This window comes from Echiichthys vipera (assembly GCF_963691815.1).
Source record: "Echiichthys vipera genome assembly, chromosome: 13".
In the NCBI taxonomy this organism is placed as follows: domain Eukaryota; kingdom Metazoa; phylum Chordata; class Actinopteri; order Perciformes; family Trachinidae; genus Echiichthys; species Echiichthys vipera.
The window spans coordinates 26,754,525-26,777,881 of record NC_139838.1 but is presented as its reverse complement, the minus strand read 5'-3'; the positions used below and the strand labels follow the sequence as shown (position 1 = coordinate 26,777,881).

General features: G+C 45.2%; 2 protein-coding genes across 2 annotated transcripts; both read right to left on the bottom strand.

Moving 5' to 3' along the window:
- Positions 1-1,188: 1,188 nt before the first annotated feature.
- LOC310955803 (germ cell-specific gene 1-like protein) lies at positions 1,189-7,072 on the bottom strand (the record flags this gene model as incomplete). The annotated part of the gene is made up of 6 exons (XM_083925848.1): positions 1,189-1,843; positions 2,284-2,395; positions 2,562-2,720; positions 2,818-2,877; positions 4,325-4,519; positions 6,877-7,072. 6 exons carry the CDS (start codon positions 7,070-7,072, stop codon positions 1,189-1,191), a joined length of 1,377 nt encoding a protein of 458 aa, XP_083781974.1.
- Positions 7,073-15,376: 8,304 nt separating this feature from the next.
- Positions 15,377-22,371, bottom strand: LOC310955249 (uncharacterized protein). The gene is made up of 9 exons (XM_083925048.1): positions 22,285-22,371; positions 21,673-21,780; positions 20,511-20,666; positions 19,493-19,621; positions 19,051-19,171; positions 18,764-18,939; positions 16,992-18,564; positions 16,205-16,351; positions 15,377-15,758 (listed from the first exon to the last, which is right to left on the bottom strand). Exons 2-9 carry the CDS (start codon positions 21,739-21,741, stop codon positions 15,493-15,495), a joined length of 2,637 nt encoding a protein of 878 aa, XP_083781174.1. The 5' UTR covers positions 21,742-21,780; positions 22,285-22,371; the 3' UTR covers positions 15,377-15,492.
- Positions 22,372-23,357: the final 986 nt, after the last annotated feature.

Here is a 23,357-nt window from a genome sequence, read left to right as displayed (position 1 = left end):
TGTGTCTCTATCACCTTCTGAATATGAATCTCACGTCACGAGTCATGAAACCACGTGCAGTCCCTGAAGAATTCCCTGTAAGGCTGAATTTACTGTACATGAGCAAAGACCTGCTACTGATCTGTGTGTTTCTAAATGTTATATAGTGAGACAGTGCTGACAGGTGACTGCATGATGTCACAAAACACATTTCTACAAGAATTAACAGGGTTTATAAATGATAGTAGACACAGTCTTCTGTTGACTTGGCCACACATTACTGCCTTTTGGACCTTATATGTATATATATATATGTATATATTTATATCTATTTATCATGTTTTCACAGAAATCCACACTAGCAACAAAGTCATTAGCAGAAATGAGTTGCTCCTAGTTTCCTGCTGAATCAACACACATTTATAGCAATGCAGTTTTCAGGACTCGTTCCGACCGCTACGCTCTGAAACCCACGATATCCAGTGGTCCGTGCCACTTTCAATCGCAGGCCGCCGCTGTGCCCAAAAGCTGTGACGGAGACCCACGTGGTCGTTAGAAAGGAGGCAGCCGGCCAGGCACGGAAGGCAAAACGGAGGAAAAACTAATATTGTGTGTGTTGGTGTTTCCCAAACTGTTGACTAGCAGGGCTGGATGCATCTTCACAGTGTTCTCTCATCAACAGGTTTGTACGATATCTTATAAAAATGTGTACGATATTGTGAAACGGCGTCCGCGAATGGACCGCGACGGTTACATTTAGGAAACAAAGGGTGACTGTTAGGGTTACGCATCAAAGGGACTTGGTTAGGATTAAAAAAAAGACTGTTTTTTGGCTTAGTTCTTCCAGGACAAGAGCACTGGTCCCCCGGGTGAAAGTCCATCCACCACCCTGACCTGCCTCTTAGAGTTTACTCAAACAAAATGCCAAAGTCCAGCCCGGTGAACCCGGCTGCAGGAGCGTGAGAGCAGAGGTTTGCAAAGACTCCAGTGGGATAATTGCATAAAAATGCGATAAAACCAACCTTACAGTTTATTTTTGGAGTCTTTGTGCCCTGTAGTGCTCAAGAAATCAAATGACAGCTTTAAATGATCAACTGTAAAACCGTCATGCTACAAGTCTGATTTGAAACTGCAAAAAAAACCCAAATGAGTGAAAATGTCGAGCCGATCCTGGCGAGATATGGTCCCAGTCCTCGGTCTCCCGGGGTTTTAGCAGAGCGAGTCCTCTCTCTCCTCCTGCAGAGCGTAATCTATCTCGTCCATCTCCCGCTCACAGTCTTCACATCCTTCAGCGCAGCAACCCTCCACCACCACCATCCCCTGAGGGTCCACCAGCCGCCCTCCTCCCATTTCACATCCTCCTACTCCTCCCATTGTTCCTAAACCCATTCCCCCAACTCCTCCCATTCCCATTCCTCCCATTCCTACGACATTTCCTCCAACACCAACTCCTCCCATTCCCATTCCTCCCATACCGACTACATCAGCCCCCATTCCCCCAAGTCCTCCTACTGCCCCCATTCCTCCCATTCCAACTACATTTCCTCCCACTCCCACTCCTCCACCGACAAGCAGTGCTCCCCCAGCGCCGCACGCCAGATGGCCGACAGCTGGTCCCACTCCTCTGGGCCACATAGGGTCCATGAGTGCCCCCTGCTGGCCAAGTTGAATGAGCTGACTGACGGAGTAAACCCCTCCACCGCTGGCTTGAACGACCTCCTCGTAGGAGGGGGCGCAGGCAGCAGCGCGCGCCTCCTCCAGCCTCACACGGGCACGGTGCTTCATCTCGATGATGGTCTTGGTGTAGGAGTTGAGCGTGGCAACGGCGGCCGCCATGCAGCAGCTGAAGGACAGCCAGGCCATGCTGGTGAGGGAGGAGAGAGTTGAGAGAACATTATGACCTATTTCATGAGACCACAGGGTAATGCAATGTGTTGTTTGTAAGTGCACAGAAGCCGACTTGACATAGCGGCAAAACAGTGGAAGTGCAACTACTTTGTTCGCCGCAAGACGCCATTGGGCCCCAACAGACCCATTGACTTACATAAAGAGACAGAGATCTGTAGTTCAGTGGATACAATTTCAAGCATCACAACCTGATGTAGAAACCAATGCCTTGTTTCACTATCAGAATTAATGAGCTGTGATAGCTTCCTCCATTTTGGCCTCGCTACCATGAAATGTTTCAACCTGACAGAAAATCTTCTTATGTCTTTAAAATGCAGTTGCTTTCTCTCTGTCATCGATTGTGACCAAAACTTTAGTCTGATTTTTGAAAGGGGGGTTAAATATAAACAAACTGACGCAAAAGACCATCCGTAGTCCCAGGTCTGTGGCCTCCAGTCTTTGGGCCCGATGCTCACGGTCATCTGAAACACTGTGGTGTACATCATGTGTGCAACCATCCCCATCATTCCTGGCAGAAGACAGAAATAGAGTTAAAAGAGAGAATAAGTCGTTTGACTGCTGTGATTGGTTGTAGGTCTGCACCGTATATATCCCAAATGAACGGAGAGGTTCCAGACTAATACGCATTTGCCCATTAGTCTTACAGCTAGACAGAGAGTGCCCCCCCTCCTCACCTGAGAGGACAGTGCACATGGCAGCGAAGGCGTTGATCTTGAGGGCGTTCATCTCCCTCTTGGCACAGAGGCAGATTGATTCCACCCACATCAGCAGGAAGCCCATGGCCAGAAGACCGATATACGTGAACTCACTGATGACTGAGAGCCAGAGGACGCCTGTGCATAAAGAATACACCCCTTAATGTATAATACATAATAATGGAAAAGTTAACTGGAATACAGGTGATATTTGAATATGTTTTCTGTCACCGACCTTGTGTCTCTCCTGGCGTCAGTTCGATGAAGCTGCGACACTTTTCTTCCTGATCATTACCTGGAGGAACAATCACAGCAGAGTTCACGCTCTGACATCCTGATGGCGTTTAACAAGAGACATCTTCAGGTCATAAACATATGAATGTGGAATCTGTAGCAACGGGACAAGAGTTGGGTCTGGTTTGTAGTCTGAGTAGTATTGTCCGATCATGTTTGAGCATGCTTTGGTCGCATGCAAGTAAACTATCGTCTAACGAAGCTTTAGCTTTTCGTTAGCGTTGTGTCATTATTTAACATCTGCTTATTGAGTCGCCGCCTCTGAACTCCATCCTCGTGTCTCAGGTTGCTAAAGGGACTTTAAACAACGACGCTCAGAAGAGGAAGTCTTGGTCCAGACACGGAAACGTCAGCGTCATTGTCGCACATTACATTGTGGCTTTTGCGTTTGTGTTTTCCATAAATGTGCGTGGATTTTCTAATTTGAAAAAGTGTTTTGGACGCAACCTCAACTGGCTCCTTTCAACGCAAAGGAGCAGCGGCTCTTCTCCGAGTTGAGGTGGTTCGGGCATCTGGTAAGGATGAACCCTGGGCGCCTCCCTAGGGAGGTGTTCCAGGCACGTCCAGCTGGGAGGAGGCCTCGGGGAAGACCCAGGACCAGGTGGAGAGATTAGATCTCCACACTGGCCTGGGAACGCCTCAGGATCCCCCAGTTAGAGCTGGTTAATGTGGCCCGGGAAAGGGAAGTTTGGGGTCCCCGGCTAAAGCTGCTGCCCCCGCGACCCGACCCCGGATAAGAGGCTGATGATGAGATGAGAGATGAGATGTTTTGGACGCAGTTACTTCGCCCAGTGTCGGCCGTCGTATTATATCCTCCGCCATAACAAAAGCGAGGGCACTAAAGTGTTATGTTACAAATGTAACGTGTAGTGTTTTGGGGCGAGACGACATGAATAATCTCCTGCAAACGCCGAGAACTCGTTACTCGTCATAAATCCTGAAACTGTGATGGAAAGAGTTGCTTTAAGCCCGGTGGTTCACGTTCCTGCGGGAGGAAGAATTAAAGATCAAACCGCTGAAATATCGACCAATCACAAAGTCCTTTAGTGGGACAATACATGCCAGGGATTACTTTTTGTTTACAGGAGACCTAAAGCCTGCTCTGTGAACGCAATTTAATAACCGCAGGAATAATATATTCTCATCCGTAATAGACAGAACAGCAGTGAACCAACGGATGGGGGGAAAAAAGCTTGTCCCGCAGTACGAACCAGACAATTCCTTTATTTATCCCTTTATTTCTGTCGCTACAATCCTCCAGGCTCGTGCACTTATCCTCCTTAGTGAGAACTGAGGAGGGTTTTAACTGATCATTCCCAAAAAGTGAACACAAACATTGTTTTTCCCTTTCTACGTCGTCGATCATCTCGTGCAGATGCTCCCAACAATGACACCCTTGAGTACAAACTGAGTCGTCACGTTGAATGTTCTCCCCTCCCAACACAAACCTTCGTTGTGCTTCTCACACGAGAGCCAGAAGCCCGTGTGGAAGTAGCGCAGCATGTACTTGTCCTCGCCCGTCTCCCAGATGTAGTGGACGGCGTTGGCCAACTGCTTCCTCTTGATCCTGGCCAGCTCCTCCCTCTGCTGCGGAGACAGCGTCACGTTGGAGGGCGGGTGCCTCGGGTCTGGGGTGGGGGTCTCTGCATGGAGAAAAGAAATAAACGTACGGAGAGGTGCAGGAAGAGGAAGACATGTACATGAATGAATGAAATCTCTCCCTCAGTGCAGCACGCCAAGAAACCCTGACACAAATCCTGAGAAGGTCACAGTGTGTAACGCGATCCTGCCCCGAAACACCGCTCTGTAGGTAATCTGTCGTTTTCTACGCAGTGAAAATTGAATCGTACATGGAGACAAACAGGCTTAGTGCCGACAGAGAAGACAGCAGGTCAGAGGATCCAGATAACACACAGTCGCAGACACAAAGTTCTGAGATTAGCAACAAAGCCGGGATTATGTGAATCTCTGCCGGTCAAGTCAAGTGTGAAATACTTGAATATGATGTAGAAATAATGTGGATGCCGTAATATTCATGCAGTGGATCCATTATTTCTGGAACTACGTTATTCATACATTATTAATATGCTGCACACTCCCTCACAGGTGTTCTTAAAGAGTGACATATAGAGTTTCATGCATGTGACTCATCAGCACATACAGTAACTATACATATCTATACATACAGTAACTATGTATTTCGATACATATATACATATATACATAACTATAAATATCTATACTCCACATAAAATATGTTGTCTTTGTAACGCAGCTTTACTTACTGCAGCTTGGTATAAAAGAGGACGGCAGCTTTTTGGTGCACTTCATTTAAAACATTCATAACTGTGATATTAAAAGATAGTTGAATATAAACAAAGTCAAGTAACAATTTTAGTTTAATCTAAGCAGCGAGAATGAGGGCGCTCTACAGTAGCACAACTCGGCAGTAGCTCAGTCCATAGGTGACTTGGCTGGGAATCAGAGGGTCGCTGGTTCAAGTCCCTGTGTGAATGGAGTGTGGACTGGTGGCTGGAGAGGTGCTAGTTCATCTCCTGGGCACTGCCGAGGTGCTGTTGAGCAAGGCACCGAACCCCCAACTGCTCGGGGCGCTGGTCACTGGCAGCCCCCTCGCTCTGACATCTCTCCATTAATTGCATGTATATAGGTCGTGTTTGTGCATGTGTGTATTTAGGGCGTGTGTGTGTGTAACATGAAAAATAATAAGAGTGAAAAAATTGCGGGATAAATTAAGTAATTCTTCTTCTTCTTCTTCTTCAACTCCAGTTCCAACCTCCTCCTGATAAAATATCGACACATCATCGAATAATAAATATAATAAAGAGCTTCATTTCCACCTGGTTTATAACGGTGTTACTTCACTGCCACGTACTGTCCCTTTATCACAGTTTTACCTTATTATTTTATCTTTGTACAGAGTCTGGGCTCTTACTCTTGTCGTACCTGACAAAGATTTTCTAAAAGTGTGAAGTTCATTTAGACATCTGCGGCACACTAAACTGTTTTTTAAGGATGTATTTTGATGTGAAGCAACATGTTGAAATATGAACATTGATGTGGAAAACCCTTCAGAAGTAGATCAGGACTTATTTCGCTCCTTTAACATCAGACACACAGGCTTACAACCACATCAATCACATCAATCACATCAGTGCCAGCCGGGTTCTTCACTAACACGTGTCCCTGTAGGGGAGACCGGGGTCCGTTGTCACATTGTTTTCCTCTCACATTAAATTCTCATCATCAACGCGTCTTACAGTAGTCATTCCTCCATTAGAGCGAAGCTGAAGGTCTCGGGTTGAAACGGGTTAACCCTTAATTTTTATAACTTATTTTTACAGTTCGAGGCCGACCTGCGTCCCCTTTGCTTCATGCCCCCCCCACCACCACCACTCCATTTCCTGTCCATCCTATCTGATAAAAGGCCTGAAACGTGCCAAAAAAGCATCTTTAAAAACATTTTTTTGGAGCTAGTGACACTAAGTAAGTCTTATAATTAAATCATTGCCATCCCATCCTCATCAAAAACCCTTTGTATTGTCTTTTTGTTTAAAATAATGAATGTGAAACCGTGTTTATTGATATAAATGAACCATGAATGTCACATGTGACACGTGAGATCCCAGCTGTGGCTCTTCACTAAGGTTTGATTCCAGCTACCACGTGATTTTAACAAGCAACTCAAATATAAGTTACTACCTTCCTCTTTTTTAACATGTGTTTAAATATGAAATTACAAAAGTTTATTATAAAACCAAAAACATTAAAAATGACTCTGGCTCATAAAAACTTGCAGATTTCGCATCACCTCATTGTTTTTTGTTGTGTGTTTGACAGAATGGCCAGAAATGAGCACGAAATCAAAAGTTTGATCTCCTCTAGTTTGGTCTAATGAGCACTGTGACAACCAGCCCCGGTCTCCCCTACACCAGCGTCAGCCGTGCTGCAGGTTAAACTGGACCTTGTCTCCTGGCCTCACCTGTGGTGTACGGCTGGCTGTTGTTCTGCCCACAGTTCTTCAGCTTGACAGGGGACAGGCAGAGAGGCTTCACCACCTTGTGTGTTCCCTCGCACCAGTAGGAGGTGCAGAACGCCAACACGGACAAGGTGAGGGCCAACGAGGTGAGGGAAAGGGACAGCAGGGAGCGGTTACGTCTGGACATGTTCTCCAGCATTGTTGCTCCTCGAGTTAAAGACGCTCGAATGAAGAAATGAGTTTTGACCAGAGAGCGTGCTTGGGCTTCACTTTGAAAGTAGACCCGGATTCAAATATAGCTGCAAGAGCCTTAAAGGGCGTGTTGACCAATCAGGACGAGGATGAGAGGGGTTTTCCGTGACACCGCAGTGACAAGTCCAGATGAAGTGTGGCGGGCTGCTGTGGTGATTGATTCATGGAGGATGGTAGAGACGAGGGATTAAGGATGAGAAGTGGAACAAAGGTCAGAGGTCGGGTGGAGAGATGGAGGGAGGGTGGCGGCTTGAGGAAGGAGAACAGCCGATGAGGTCAGGGGACAGTGGCATGGAGAAAGATGAAGTGCTGGGATTAATCACATTCAGCGGGTAAGAAAGAGAAAGAGACAGATGTGCAGGCCAGAGGTCGCAGGAGGAACTCTGGCCTCCCTCCCACTCCTGTTTCCGTCAAAGACAATCTGCAAAGTCCTTCATCAGATTGAAATTCTCCACTTTCGTTTCTTCTCGATGTCACGGCACAAGCCAGGCGGCACGTTTGGCTCCGCACATTCCTCTCCCCGAGCTGCGGCTCTACCCCATGTTTCCACTGCCGTCAGACCCTTTCTCTGTTCTTAGGACTTTCGCTTCTCTCGGATGGAGTTAAACGTCTAAATCTTATCCCGCGGATGTTGCCACTAATCAGGTGTGCTCTCAGGGTACATCCCGTTCTTCAACCTGCTCCTCCGCCTCTCCGGGGGGGGATTGAGCTCACAAAGGAACGATTAGTCCGGTATCTCAAGCCTACCTCTGGGCCTGATAATCTGTGTTAATCTTGCAGGGTTAGGTGGATGAGATTAAAGCCAACTGACTCTCATGCTCTTTGTCTGGATGACCACCTAAGAGTAAAGAAGGGAGACAGAGACATGCATCTGGATTAAGACAGGAACACTTTGTTTCACTCCTGCCGGTGACGTGTAGGGAGGAAATGTCACCGTCGCCGTGCTGCTGCCCACAATAAGCTCTATGCTGCACTTTAAACAAAATCACATGCAATAGAGATACTTCTTTACTTCTATACTTTTATATTTCACATTTGAACTTAATAAATGTCCAGTGTGTGTTGTGTTTTTATGTGGAACATGCATCACTTGAGTTCTACTATTGATTTTGTTGTATTCCTTTATACAATGACTAAAGATCTGGTGGCATGGTTCGTCTCATTCAGCAAGAACTAGTGAAGTGCTCCATGAACAGCTGCAGCCACCGGGACTTACCCTCAACATCATTTTTTTTCCGGCTACAACATAAATTCTACTCTTGCGCCTCGCTGCACGGCTTCCTCGCACACACTCCACTCGCTCACAGGTTCACCCACACACAAACAAACAAACACACACACCTGTCCGTCCTGCAGCTGAACGCAACTATGAACCACCCCCACAACGACTCTGTTGGTTCTCTATGTTCAGAAGAAAAAGCTTTATAGTTTAGACAATATTCCATCCATTCATCCATCTTCAACCTCTTGTCCCTGTCGGGGTCGAGGGGGAGCTGGAGTCGATCCCAGCTGACATCAGGCGTGAAGCGGGGTACACCCAGGACAGGTAGCCAGTCTATCACAGGACACATAGAGACGAACAGAGACAGACAACCATTCACACCTACGGGTGATTTAGAGTCATCAATGAACCCAACACCTGCACGTCTTTGGACTGTGGGAGGAAACCGGAGAACCCGGAGAAAACCCACGCAGACACGGGGACAACATGCAAACTCCACACAGAAGGGCCCCTGATTCAAACCAGGAACCCTCTGGCTGTGAGGCGACAGTGCTAACCACCGCACCACCATGCCACCACAATTACAAACCCGCCTGCCACTTCAGCACTACGGACAGCACCGTGGGTTTCTCATTAGACAGGCTGATATGTCAGAGCCGTGGTCGGGGCCGTGGAGTCTACGTTTTCTGAGCTGTTGCACCAGGAAGTAAAGACACAAGGATGATAAACTAACAACATGGAAGCTCCATCGTCCAATTCAAGATCCAAACTTTACACCTTTCAACATAACAAAGGCGGTGCATACCAGATCCACTCCTTCTGTTCTTACCTTACACAATAAAAGCTTTAGATTAATGATCAACTGTTGAGCCCACCTGGAAGTCTGAGCACATCACTAGTATGAATACCCACCACTGAGTCCTCGCCGCAGCAGCCCGGGTTAGACTCTAACCTGTGGCCCTTTGCTGCATGTATATTCTACACATCATGTTAAACACATTTTGATGTATTTGCTTTCTTTGAAAACTCTGGGATCTCCACTAGAATTTAAATAATGCAGGTGTTCGGTTCATTGATGACTCTAAATCACCCGTAGGTGTGAATGGTTGTCTGTCTCTGTTCGTCTCTATGTGTCCTGTGATAGACTGGCGTCCTGTCCAGGGTGGACCCCGCCTCACACCCGATGTCAGCTGGGATCGGCTCCAGCCCCCCCGCGACCTCGACAGGGACAAGAGGTTGAAGATGAATGAATGAATGAATGTTTGAATAATGTTTATAGCTTGTAATGATTAAAGTTAAAAACTGTTTGTCTTTAAAATAAGCCATCATGAGTTACTGCAGCCTCTTCTATCTCTTCCCATCACTCCACTGATCACACATACCCCCGTTTTAATCAAACCCTTCCAATCAAACATTATTACGTCATGTTCAATAGATGGGGTTTCATTTGTTCCGTCGAATCATCTCCTGGTGTGAAACCAAAACACTTAGGCAGTTGTGTTTCCTCTTTCCTTCACTGTGCATGTGTAAATTTAAAGTCTCTGTGCACGTGTCTGTGTTCTCAACATCTGACAGATTAACTGAGACACAAACTCAAAGTACTATCCCAGCGCACAGAACAAACATGTGTACTGATTAAGTATAGTTTCGGTGGGTAGAGAGCTTATGGACAATGGTGTTAGTTGACATAATTGTATATCGTGCTAACTCCGTATACGCCTTTGTCACGACTCCATTGAAAGACAAATGATAACGCTGAATCATCACCCGGCTCTAGGTCTGATCTCAGTGTCACCATAGAGACACAGAAGACGTGTGTGAGAGTCAGTTAATAAACACAGAACACCTTCATCCTCTCCCATCCTCTGTAGCATCTCATCCTCATGTCTGTGATTGGAAAAACCCAGCTTCTGTGCCCCCTCAACTTTCATCAGCTCACACTCATGCAAGGAAATAAAAGCATCTGGACTCACCGTGTTGGAGGCTCCTCGTGTTTCCTCCACCAGGGATTCCTTCACTTTCCCTCCGCGCTCCCTCGCTCGTCCATCCCTCCTGCGTCTTGGGTGAGTTTCCATCAGGAACCCACCCAGATTTCTCTAATCCTCAGTTAAGTCCATCTGTTACTTTCCCTCCCCTTTGCTCTCTATGCTGTGTCTATTCATCCACAGCTCTCTCTCTTTCTCTGCTTTTCTTCATCTCTCCTCCTCACTCACACATAACCCCGTGACCTCGCTCCTATAGTGATTAATCTGGCAGTATGGTATAGAGCAGCTTTGCTTGAGATGAGTATAGTTTCATGCTCCAAGCTGCTCTCTAAACTTCCACCCGTCTTAACACAAACAAGCACAGCTGTGTGGCAACTGGCTCGAGGCAATCCCATGACTAGAAAGTCACTGGGTTGAGTCTTTGATTGGAAACCAAGCGTGCTGCAGGAATAACGTGCTCAGACTTAGCAGGTTTTCTTGCTTCAGTGGAGTTTGTTTGGCTCTGTGAGAAGAACAGAGGCCTGAAACAACACATGTTTACTGTTTATATATAAAATCAAGCAATTTAATCGTCAAAGCACTTATATACAGCGCCTTTCCAGTCTTCTGAGAACTCAAAGCGCTCTACACAACTCTACGCCGCATGCACCTTCACAGTGAAGGCGGAGCTGCCCCACGGTGCTTATCAGGATCTAATTGAACCGGTTTGGGGTTCAGGATCTTGCCCAAGGAAACTTTTAGTCATTTTCAATCAACCAGTTTTTAGGGCCGGTTCGGAGCCGGTGCCTAATCACGACCCAGATTTTCCTCTTCCCAAGAACCGGCTCTCGGCCTGGAAGACGGGTTCCCGAGCGCCCCTAAGTCCTTGCTGGTCTAGAACCAGCGACGGTCTTGGTCAAGGTCTTGCTTAGAGGATGGGCTATCGTGAGTAACTACAGCAATGAAAATGCTGTGAGCGCCATTTTTTAAAAACACAGCACTGGTGACAACAACAAATCATTGATATCAATATCTGAAAAATACGGACAAGGTAAACCATTGGTCGTAGGAGGAGACAAACCACCTCGTAGGAGTATGGTCCTCGGCTGAGGTCCAGAATAAACTGGAGGGAGCTTCAGGAACAGAACCTGATTTGGAGGAAATCCAAAGGGAGGTGGGGGCAGCAGAGTTCAGTTGGACTGTTGAGCAGATAACCAACAAATGAAAGAAGCTCAAAAAGGACGTAGGGGACCAAAAGAAGGACTTCGGGCGCAGCGGACAGAGGAATCCTCACTTTGAGGTTTTGGACTCGGAGGAGGTGGTACCAGGGATCAAACTACCGATCCCCTGAGCCACAGAAGCCCAATAGCCAATGTGTTGTCATGCTTTGGCAGACAGAAGAAACAGTCAGCAGTGATGCTTCTATTGAGCCGGAGAAGAAGACAAGTCCATTATTCTCAGTTGGCTGCATGAGCACGCTAAACACGTTAAAGATCCTCTTCAGACGTGTTTTAGGACATTAAATTAAAACCATAATACAGTTATTTTACATCACAAAGCAAAATACAATGGTTTAAAACACTCAAAGGCACATTTCCCTCACTGAAAACACAGAATATATGAATATGCAAATGTTTTTAACTATAAGATAGAAGATGTGTTTCATTGTGCTCCCAATACCAAACTGCTGTTGGCTTATTCATTTGAAGAATGGCTTTTTTCTGTTTATGGCTTTTATCTTTTATCTGTTAACTAATGAACTCTTCATGTGTTTCATACAGAGCAACTGGACTGTTGTTGTCTGATGAGGTGTATATTTGCAGCCCTCTTGTGGCGACAGTAGGCAAGTATTCATGGATCGTAAGTCAAAGTCCAGCTCAAAGAAATCCACAATAAACAGGAAACACTTTGGTTTGAAACACTTTGATTTGAGAGAATAATTTCCACAGATGGGCCTAAATTATGATTAACACAGTCATTTTATTTCTCCAATGTTCTGTTTACTGTCACAGTTTACAACACAGCTTTGAATTTAAATACACAGCAAAATAAAGGTATTTCATACAAAATTAAATTTGAGAAATCATAATAATTGGATTGTTATGGACTTAGTTTGTAATCCTAATATTTACTTTCCATACTTCCGCAGGTACGCCGTCTGTCAGTCAAGTTTTCCACCAAACTTCACATTTTAAGAAGTCACAAAATACACGAAAGACTTGAACGGACCCGTGAAACACAAAGGACGATTCAAACGTAAGTGAACTCTTTGGTCCTGTCCGCTTCCAGAGGGGCTCTGATTGACTGAACACCCCATAAACTACAGTTAATCCTGCTACTGTTCAGGTTTACGGAGTCAAAACGTCTTCGGCCGCGAGGGAGCAGCTGTAGAACCACATACAGAGATGCGTGTGTGTGTGTGTTACTGAGTTCACACACCGAACAGATGAGGGGCAGATACACACACACACTCTTACAGAGGAGGATCTGCTCAGACTGCATGCACATTAAAGAGGTTGATATGTTCAAATTCGGTTTTTATTCAGCCAACGCTGCAGCTAAACATCGTACAATAATGCATTTGTGTTTATCGTCTAGTGTTAAAGCGGAGACACGTTCGATCAACTACACAATGGATCCAGAACGGCTACAGGTCTAAACAGGGAAGAGAAAGCCACCATTGGTTACTGAGTGGATTGAACAGCCGTATTAGAATGAAGCCAATCAATCGCATGTGATCAACACCATCAGGGCGACCCGCTGCTGCAACGTTGCATCAATAAATAATCAAGCAATAAATCAATCAATAAATAGTTACTCATGATTGTAACACTCTAATATACAGTATATTTCAAGGTTTATCTGTGATTACTTCCAGTATTTACAATATATAGGGCGGGCACACACACACACACACACACACACACTGCACGCATGCAGGTCACACGCACACACACGCCTTGTACAAACACATACACACCTACAGTGACGTCTCTCCCACATCAGTTCTGTCAATGTTTTACACGTCAACACTCACATCTACGGTACTCTGCAGGATTTCCACACAGACAATCACACTTTGGAGGGAGACTTGTGCATGAGCAGGACTGAGACCGGCTGATCCAATACATTTGATCCAAAGACGTACAGGATCACATAGTTCACTGGTTCTCAAACTGTTGTACTTGTACCACTGGTGGTACTCAAGCTCTCTCTGGTGGTGCGAGAAAGAATCTATTGATTTATTAATATAATACTGAGAAAACATTTAAACTTTTAAGATCCACAAAATGTCATTTTAGCATTTCCTGTCATATTTTTGTTTCAGTATCAGCCTGTTATGTAGTCACATGTAGAGTTAGGAGCTAAACTGTGATCGCAGGATAGTGAGCAGAGGGAGCAAATGATTGGTTTAAAACTCAGACATGTCAGATGCTGTATTTTAACATCGGTCTTTGTGCTGGTTCTTGAGAGATCCTGATATTTTCTGAGGTGCTACGTCGTGTACAAAGTTTGAGAACCACTGACCTGGTTTGTTTGCATTTCATTCTGCTGCATACATTGAAACCATGGCTATCATAGTGATTGGACAAGTGTAGAGCTCAAGGGAAGTGTCGACTGGGGAGCACATGGGTTTAATTAAAAAGATCATACAAGTGGTTTTGCATGTTTCAGCCTGACATGTTGTAGACATAGCCAATGTTTATACCGTCTCCTACCTTCCAGGCTGCCGCTGATTTCAGCCCACCTATTTGTCAAAGTAATGCTATTATCACACGCTGGTTCAGTCGGGAGCAGGACTCACGACTTAATTAGTGTCATAAATTACTGTGTGTTCCAATACACACACTATTAGTATGGCAGAAGAAGATTAACCATGTCCTGGTACAGGATACGTCAAATGCATTATGCCAATAATACCAGGATGTCTTACTGCATCCGGGCGCATTATGCAATATACAAGCCAGCATGTGTTTCTGGTTATTCTGAGCAAGGGGGCAAAGTTCTACCGCATGCAACAGTACAAACTTTGTAAGGGCAGCTGCAGTCCTTTGTAAAAGTCTCAAGTACAGTACGGAGCTAATAAGATATTCTGATTAACAGGCTAAAACATGTAAAACTACCATGTGTGGTCATTTAATAATACATGTATCTGATATAAAAGATTACATGCCAGGTGGTCAGAACAGGAATGGATTGTTGTTTTGGTTCACCGTCTCACCCAACCCGCTGCCTGAGAGGAACTGTGGTTGGAAGGGGACTCCCCCGCCGGCCTGTGGAGTGGATCCTCCCAAGTGAGCCATTTGGTGATTCCCTCCAAAGAAACTGGACCGACCCATTCGTGCTGAGAGGGGATCTGCCAAAGGACTCCCGACCAGGGATCCAGACTGCACCATCCCCACTCCTCCAAAAGCGGGGTTCATGTTGAGTCCCATGTTTGGACTCCCTCCCACAGAGACGGATTGTACCATTCCAGTTCCTGAACCCGGAGGAGCCACCTGAGCTGCCTGAAGCATATTCAAGCCAGAGTGAGACACTTCCATGGTATGAGACGGTAGCTGAAATAGGTGAGGTTCCCTGGAAGGGTTGGAAGCTCCAAAAGGTGCACCAAAGGAAGGAGCAAGGGTGGCACCAAAAGGACTGTAGTACGGGGTTGATATTTCAGGACGGGACACCCCTGCAACAGCCCCTGATCTGACCACAGGGCCAGATGTCATGCCCCTGGCTTTGAAAGCGCCTGGGAAATTAGGAGGAGTAACAGGAGGATGGTGGGATGAGGGGAAGGAGGGAGGGATACAGTTCGAAGTGTTCCAGCAAAGAGAAAATGCACCAAAGCAGAGAAAGGGGTGACAGGAGTTACATATCTGCTGGTTAATATACACTAGTCTCTACTTTACTTCAATAGGTCACTAATGCTCAAACACACACACACACACACACACACACACACAAACACACATACACAACAACTACACACTTTACAGCGAGACCACAGGGGAGGGCTGTTGAGGAAAAACACATCACAATAAGCTTTTCCATACAAACCTACTGATAAATATTTGTCACTCATACTTCCTCCACCCCTCTCTCTGGACTTCAGCTGAGCAATAGTCGGAATACATTTTACAGGGGCATTACTGATTTTGTGTGTCTCTGTGATTTCCCAGTCATCGAGGCCGATCATGCATCCATTTGAATCGAGCGCACCGTAAATAATTCCACCTGAAGCCTTTGTAAAAAAATGGTGCTTTTCACCCAGAGTGAAGCCTTTTCTCTGTCCTTACCGATGGCTTGTGTCTGGGCGACGGGCCTGTTGACAAGGGGGCACTGTTCGGGTTTCGGGTTAGAAGAAAATAGATCGTCCAAGTCAACAAGCGACGCCCCCGCGGAGCCCAGAAACAAAGCAGTCTTTGTGTACGTCTTCTCCTCCTGTGCAGTTCGCTTACCTGCAATACAATAAAGGTCCACATCTACTCTAAAAGGTGTTGTCTTTGGGGGACAGGTCAGGGAAGAAGAGAGAGCAAAGCGGAAGAGAAGTTTAGTTGATTAGGATTGTTAGCAAACCAGCTGACTGATGGGAAGACGGAGGTGAAATGGAAAAAAATGGAAGAAAATGCTCACAAATGCAAATGACCATTAAGTGTAAGAAGAAAAGCGTAACACTGATCATCGGATGCAGGCACACAAACAATTAAGTTGTTAGAGTCACCATTTTTTAGCTTGACCAGCTGCCATAGACTTCTGTTTAATACAAGCAAGCAAACATTTAAGCAGACTATGTAGCATAAAGATTTAGTTGATTTAATCTCAGTAGACAATGAGGTACGACGCTCATGAATAATGGATGGCTCACAGAAATTAGCATGTGGACAGAGTGTAAAGTGCTATTTACCTGTCCCATTGCTTGGTGCGTTGCTCGGTGCACCCCAAGGATCGCCTTTTTTAGATGCTCCGTCGCCAAAGGGGTCACTAGATGGGGAGGAGTCTAAGGGCGGAGCAGGTGAGCCCCATGCATCATCTGTGCTAACTGGAGCTGCAGCTAAACAGGGAAATAGAGAAATACAGATATGACAAATATTTTAACATTTGAACAAACATGAGGTTCACTTATTAGCCGTTTAAAGATCAACCATTTCACACCGCCTTTGTCAGCAACTGGAACTTTCCAGCGTGTCATTACGTGACCCAATCAAGGCACCTCAGTCATGTCATGACAATTGGTGATGATGAGGGAGATGGTAACCTCTGGTCTCTGATGTCATATAAAAAATGGCTTCCTTGATCTTTCTCCAACTTTCCATTGACTCATGGTCGATAACTTTGAGCCTTTGCCCGACTGGGAAGGTATGACTACTTTTGTCTCAATCTCTTAATCAGGGTCCTCGCCATTTCACCAGTAAAGTGCTCACGGCACCTGCTGCATGTGATGCTTAATAGTTAGTGGTAGGTACTGACTCGCTGTGCCTTCAAGACTCCAGCTAGATATAACAGCCAACCTCACAATAAAGTCCCAATAAAGTGGGATGAATCTGGCGGCACAGGGGTTGCGCCCTCCACAATATATGATGTTATCAAATGATAAGTTCTGATGACACCTGATACATTTCCATTCACTAAAGAAGGCTGTGGAGTACGGAGGGAACCTTGGGTTTAGAAACATCTATTTGTAAGTTTCTTACCTGGGGCCCCCCATGGGTCATTGTCCAGTTTGGATGCATCCCCAAACGCATCAGAATTAGCAACGGGCGAGGAGGCGCTTGTCCCGTCCCCCCAGGGATCTCCACCCTTTGGTGCAGATGATGTCCCCCAAGGATCTGATCCAGTGCTGGGTGGAGAGCTAGCAGGGGCTCCCCATGCATCCGCACTGCCCTGGGGCGAACTCACTGGAGGAGCACTGAAGGGATCTGAGGCATCATCTTTTGGTGGACTGGATGCCACTGTGAATGGGTCCTCTTTAGGGGGTGTTGTTGGAGCAGCAAAGGGGTCCTCTTTTGTCGTTTTAGGTGGTGCAGAGAGATTGTCTTCTTTGGGTGGTGTTGAAGCAGCAAAGGGGACCTCTTTTGTAGGTTTAGATGATGCAGAGAAAGGATCTTCTTTAGGTGGTGTTGTGACAGCAGTGAAAGGATCGTCTTTTGAGGATGCAGGCGATGCGAATGGATCTTCTTTAGGGGGCGTAGACGCTGGTGCAGTAAAAGGATCATCTTTTTGGGTACTGAATGGGTCATCTTTTGGGGCGTTGAATGGATCGTCTTTTGGTGCGTTGAATGGATCGTCTTTTGGGGCGTTGAACGGATCGTCTTTTGGGGCTTTGAATGCATCATCTTTTGGGGCGTTGAATGGATCGTCTTTTGGGGCTTTGAATGCATCATCTTTTGGGGCGTTGAATGGATCATCTTTTGGGGCGTTGAATGCATCGTCTTTTGGGGCTTTGAATGCATCGTCTTTTGGGGCGTTGAATGGATCGTCTTTTGGGGCGTTGAATGGATCGTCTTTTAGGGCGTTGAATGCATCATCCTTTGGGGCGTTGAATGGATCGTCTTTTGGGGCATTGAATGGATCGTCTTTTGGGGCGTTGAACGGATCGTCTTTTGGGGCGTTGAATGGATCGTCCTTTGGGGCATTGAATGGATCGTCTTTTGGGGAGTTGAATGGATCATCCTTTGGGGCATTGAATGGGTCATCTTTTGGGGAGTTGAATGGATCATCTTTTGGGGCGTTGAATGGATCATCCTTTGGGGCTTTGAATGCATCATCTTTTGGGGAGTTGAATGGATCGTCTTTTGGGGCGTTGAATGGATCATCCTTTGGGGAGTTGAATGGATCGTCCTTTGGGGCGTTGAATGGATCATTGTTAGATGAACTGAAGGGATCCGGTTTATCTTTTGGAGCAGCAAATGGATCTTCCTTGTCTTTGGGTGCATTGAAGGGGTCCTCTTTTGGTGCTGCAAAAGGATCTTTTCCATTCTTTGGTGCAGCAAATGAATCTTCCTCTGTTTTTGGTGCTAAAAATGGATCTTCATCAGTTTTGATTTGCGCCCCCCAAGCATCAGTGCTAGCTGCTGTGTCAGGCTTTGTGGATGTGCCCCATGCATCTGTGGTCTCTTTGGGTGCTTTAGGGGCTCCCCATGCGTCTGGTTTCACCTCCTCCTCTTCCTCCTCCTTCTCTGCTTTTTCTCCTCCCCAAGCACCTCCTTTAGTATCATTGCCTTTGCCGGCGTCCTCCCATTTCAGCTCGTCTTCACTCATCTTGGCCTAGGATGTTACAATTGCAAAACAAACACTTATTCATGGCTTTGTTTGTTTTCCTTTGTCAAAGGGATATGGATTTTACTGTATGTCATTTTGGAGCTACGACATGTAGAGTTATTGTACTTACTGCATTACATTGTACTAGTGTAGTGTTTATGCTATTGTGTCCACTTGCTGTTACTGAGCACTGCTATATGCTTACCCTCCTCTCCATGTCCTTCTTCTCAGCTTCCTGTTTGAGACGCTCCTCTTTGCGGGCAGCGAAGGAAGCCGTCAAGTCGGCCACTGAGGGTATGTTGTCTAAGGATGGAAGCCCTGAGGACCCCGCAACATAGCATGGCTTGTAGGCGGGATCCTTGATAGCGTCGGCAGATGAGGCTGATTAGAAGGGATGGAAGGCGATTGAATGAGATTTTTGTCGGAGACAGAGACAAATTTAGTTGAAAGTTGAAAGAATGTGTATTTGACAGTGATACTTCAGGACAGAACCTGCAGCACTTTTTGACGTCTTCTCTCTCGTCTTAACGGCAAAGTCCCTCTCCTCCTTTAGTTTCTCATCATCCTCCATAAGAACGAGGACAACCTTGGCCTTCTCTCTCACATTTCCACCCTGAGACAGATATGCTGACATTAGACTTTAATTTGACTCTGACTACTTGAGCAAAAATCCTATCTGAGCCTGAAAGGCAACCCCTAAATGGTACAGGTCTTATAAGCCTGAACGTGTCAAGTACTGTAACTCTGGAAAGCTTTGGAATCAGGGATTTTTACATTTGTCTGAGACACCAGACTCAGACTGAACCTGTTTTCATTATTGTATTGCCTTGGCCTGTCAGTTAAAAGGAATATAGTGATATGAATATTGTAGTGTCAATAATGGATAACCCTAATGCGCAGCACGTAACCTTTAAATGGATACTGAAGGCGTCACCTGATCTTTGCCGTCCTTTTCTACAAAGCGATACTCTGTGAGGGCTTTGACTATGTAGATGTTGTCTTTCATCTTCAGAAGCACACGATCGTCACCGGTCTTCAACAGGTACTCCAGCAGCGTCAGGGACTGGTATGGGAAAAAAAGCATGACAATGAACATATTCATGTGGAACAAGATGTAATATCAGTGGAACAAAACTAAACTGATATTTAACAGTGTAACCGTTCTTGTTTGTTTTCGATATAATTGTGGAATTGATGGAACAAAACAACAAATGACAACAGAATCTGTGTAAAAATCACATATTTGGTCAGAAAGGCTAAACAATCCAAACAAAAGCTTCCTAACATGCAATGCTTTAGTTTACACTAGTGTAGCTGATACAGAGTCACATGACTGGCAGAGTCACATGACTGGCAAAGGCACAATGGTAATATAACTGAGTTGGTGATACCAGTAACTTAATGGCATGCGGTGCAGTTTACGCCTTTACTAAAGAGCAGATAAATAAATCATAGCATGTGATGGAACAGAGAGTGCTTACACTGCAGTAAACAGCTATGCATTTCAGTTGCACTAGTACAGTTAAAGACTGCTGCACTGGTAAACAATGCAGTGTTGTGATTTGAATCCTTTAAACTTTGAGTGTCTCTGTAGATGTAAAGGGCACTCTAATGCAGAATATCCTGGTTTTAATCACATACTCTAACATTTTATTCCAAATCAAAAGGAGGTGTCTGTATGAAATGCTAGGTGATAAAAAAGATGGACTATATTTATTGTCTGAGACCAAATAAACGATCATATGTCTTGTTTTAAAAAGGTTATTGGATCATTCATCGGACTGAGGCACCACAGAGAGGTCTGATGCCACAGCCTTTACAAACACTTGGTGTGTTTGAAAATGACCTGCGTGATTAAATATAATGACATTTAAGGTTAACATAACGTCCACAAGTGTCTTTTAACCACGGTCTTGTTACATAATCCACTTGTTGTGTATCGTTGCTGATACCTTGTGGATGTGTCTCCAGTTCTTGTCATCTTTCAGCCGCTTCCAGAGCATCGTCATGATCTCGTTGCAGGCCACCACATTGTAGGTCAGATCCGAAATATCAGCCATCTGAGAGCTGGATGGGCCCCACGGGTCATTAGACGTTGCCTCTCGTACCTGCAAAAGAAGCAAAGCAAGCAATGTCAGCGTGTAGGTAACATAAGGTGATAAAGTGCAAAGGTCAGAGATAAAAAGGCTCAAAGGTAGAAACCGTGGCACGGGTTACAGTGTAGCAAGTCTCCCTCGCCATCATCTGATGTGTTCTGCAAGGTTACTACTGATCGTGTTTCATCAGATTAGTGTATTTCCCTAAAAACATGACTGTTAGTATTTAAAAGAATAGCTCACTGTGGCTCAAGAGAACTATATGAGCTCACTGCTGTAGAAACTTTAAATTAATGGCTTTTTCCATTGATCTCCCACCAACAGCTTTAAACTCGTCCGACCCTGTGGTGAGTTCATCCTTTCAGACTCAGGCTGTACAGACGACAAGTTTCCCAAACCCAGAACTGTATTTAACTTACTAACTAACTAACTCTGTTTAAATCACCATTTATTTAAAGTGTGTACGATGATGTACAATGCATTTAAAATGTGTCACTGGATATTAATAACTGGCATCTAGTGGCCTACAGGTTTGGTTAGGTTAGGTTTAAGGTTATCCCCCACACAGTGTCAGAAATGAAGGGGGGCAAAGGGCAAAAATGACCCCAGAAATCCCAGAATGCCCCTAAAAACGTGACGGGGGGTCAAAACTTGCCCCCAATATCGTGACACACACACACACACACTTTGGTTGCACTATGTCTCACACAAACAGCAGTTCATATAAATGCAACGATAATAGCAATAATATGCTCAGTCTCTACTAGATACAATGGTGTAATTATTGTCTGCAATTAAATCATTTTACATGAAAAAACACAAACTGTATGCAATAATTACTAGTTAGTGCATACTGAAATATTTTCTTTTAATTTCCTACATTCACTGATTTTTTTTTTTACATAAATCCTCTTGAACTAATGCCTCTTAAACTCGACTTAAAGAAAACAATGATGGAACATTTTATTTCCTGCAAGAGGCAAAATGTAGCTGACATGCTTCACTTTGCTTTCTTTACCTTGACCTCTGCCTCAGAGTAGTTCTGGACCAGGTTCTTCAGCTGTCGACGGAGCATGGAGGACGTCATGGTGTCTGGAGGGGAGGTGGGGAGTCAAACCACCGCGATCTGATCCAGAGAAATCTTGTGAACAACACTGCATGATAACATACACAGGCCTATACACATTTACAACAGTGTTGCACGGTAAACCGATACTAGAAAGGTACCGCAGTGCCCAGCCGTTAGAAACAATATTATTTCACATTTTATAAGTATCAGTGTTGTATGAACTTTGTACGACAGCTTCTCTGTGCTTCATCACTGTCTGCAGCCAGAGTGGGTTTGGTTTCATAGTGACAGACAGACACAGAGCAAGATGGACATGTTTGAAAGTGGCATGGGTGCTCCTGCCGACCGTCCTAGGCTGCTTGAGCTGCTGCCTCCACGACCCGATCCCGGATAAGAGGTTGGAGATGAGTGAGTGAGTGACTTTTTAAGATGTTTTAGTTTTCCGCCGTGGTATCGTTCCAGTTTCGGTATTGAGAAATTGGAGGTCATCATTTTGATATTGTGATATCACTAGTTTACACACACACATACAGTATCATAAACACATGCAAACCCCCATACCTTCTGTAAAGTCTACGCTGTAAAGAGTGGGTTGTGTGTTGCTTGAGTGCTGGCTCAGTGAGCGTACATCCTGCTGCTCTCTCTTCCTCCTGACTCACTGCACGGACTCGTCTCAGGATGAGAGAAACCAGATCCTACAGCTGCTGCAGGGAGGAAAACAGGAGTCAACATAAAAAAGAGCTGAGGCACTCAGTGACAACGGCAACCTTACAAACACGAACGTGTCACTGCAAAGCTCCTGTGGACTAAAGGTGTGCCAAAACCTGCTGCTGTGTGTCAGTCTGTCATAATCACTGCGACAAAAACACACACTCTCATCTGAGCTAGCTTAATGGCTAAGCTACAAGCTAGTTAGCTGCCAGCATCCTGGGGCTGGTGTGAGGAAATACGCTAAAACCTTTTTTATACAGTGCACCTGGATGGTCCATCTGAGCCCCATCAACTGTAAGTCGACGTGTTTGTAGGTAACGTGACTTAAAGGATGCGTTCATCGTGTGTTCAGGACCTCGGAGAGCGACTGAAGACGGCCAGCTGCCGTCACCGCGGCTAACGGTCGGACGTTGTTGCCAAGCCAACGGGAAAGAGCTTAAATATGAGACTAAAGCGACTAAATGAAGGATTGTGTTTTCGAGAAACAACTGCTGCTTTTTAGCTCAACATAAAGCACATTATTTCCCTTAGTCCGTGTGTTAAATCTGTGTATTTACATCGAAAATAAGAGACTAACCCTGAGCTTCAGGAATCTTCGAGGAGACGGAGACACGACGACGGTTTCCGCTTCCGCAGTTTTCAGCACCTGCTAGGCCACGCCCCCTCACGACACTTATAGCTTTTATTTTATTATTTTTTTATTTTTATATTAAATACACGTTTATGTTGCTCGGTTCTGCGTCTTTTATTCTGAAACATAAATATGTAGATGTATACATATGTTAAAAATATCAAGCAGTTTCATGAGAGTGAAGTGCCCTGACTAAACATCACTTAAATCCCAATACATAAATAAATAAATGCATTAATAATTACATAAATAAATACATAAATAAAGAAAAAAATGCATTAAGAATTACATA

What these genes read in the sequence shown, in the direction of transcription:
- LOC310955249 (XM_083925048.1), bottom strand. Translation starts at nt 21,741, where the DNA reads ATGACGTCCTCCATGCTCCGTCGACAGCTGAAGAACCTGGTCCAGAAC. An exon ending in GACGTCAAAAAGTGCTGCAG is followed by an intron (nt 18,940 to 19,050) that starts GTTCTGTCCTGA and finishes CCTTCTAATCAG; the next exon opens with CCTCATCTGCCGACGCTATC. An exon ending in AGAAGGACATGGAGAGGAGG is followed by an intron (nt 18,565 to 18,763) that starts GTAAGCATATAG and finishes GTAACATCCTAG; the next exon opens with GCCAAGATGAGTGAAGACGA.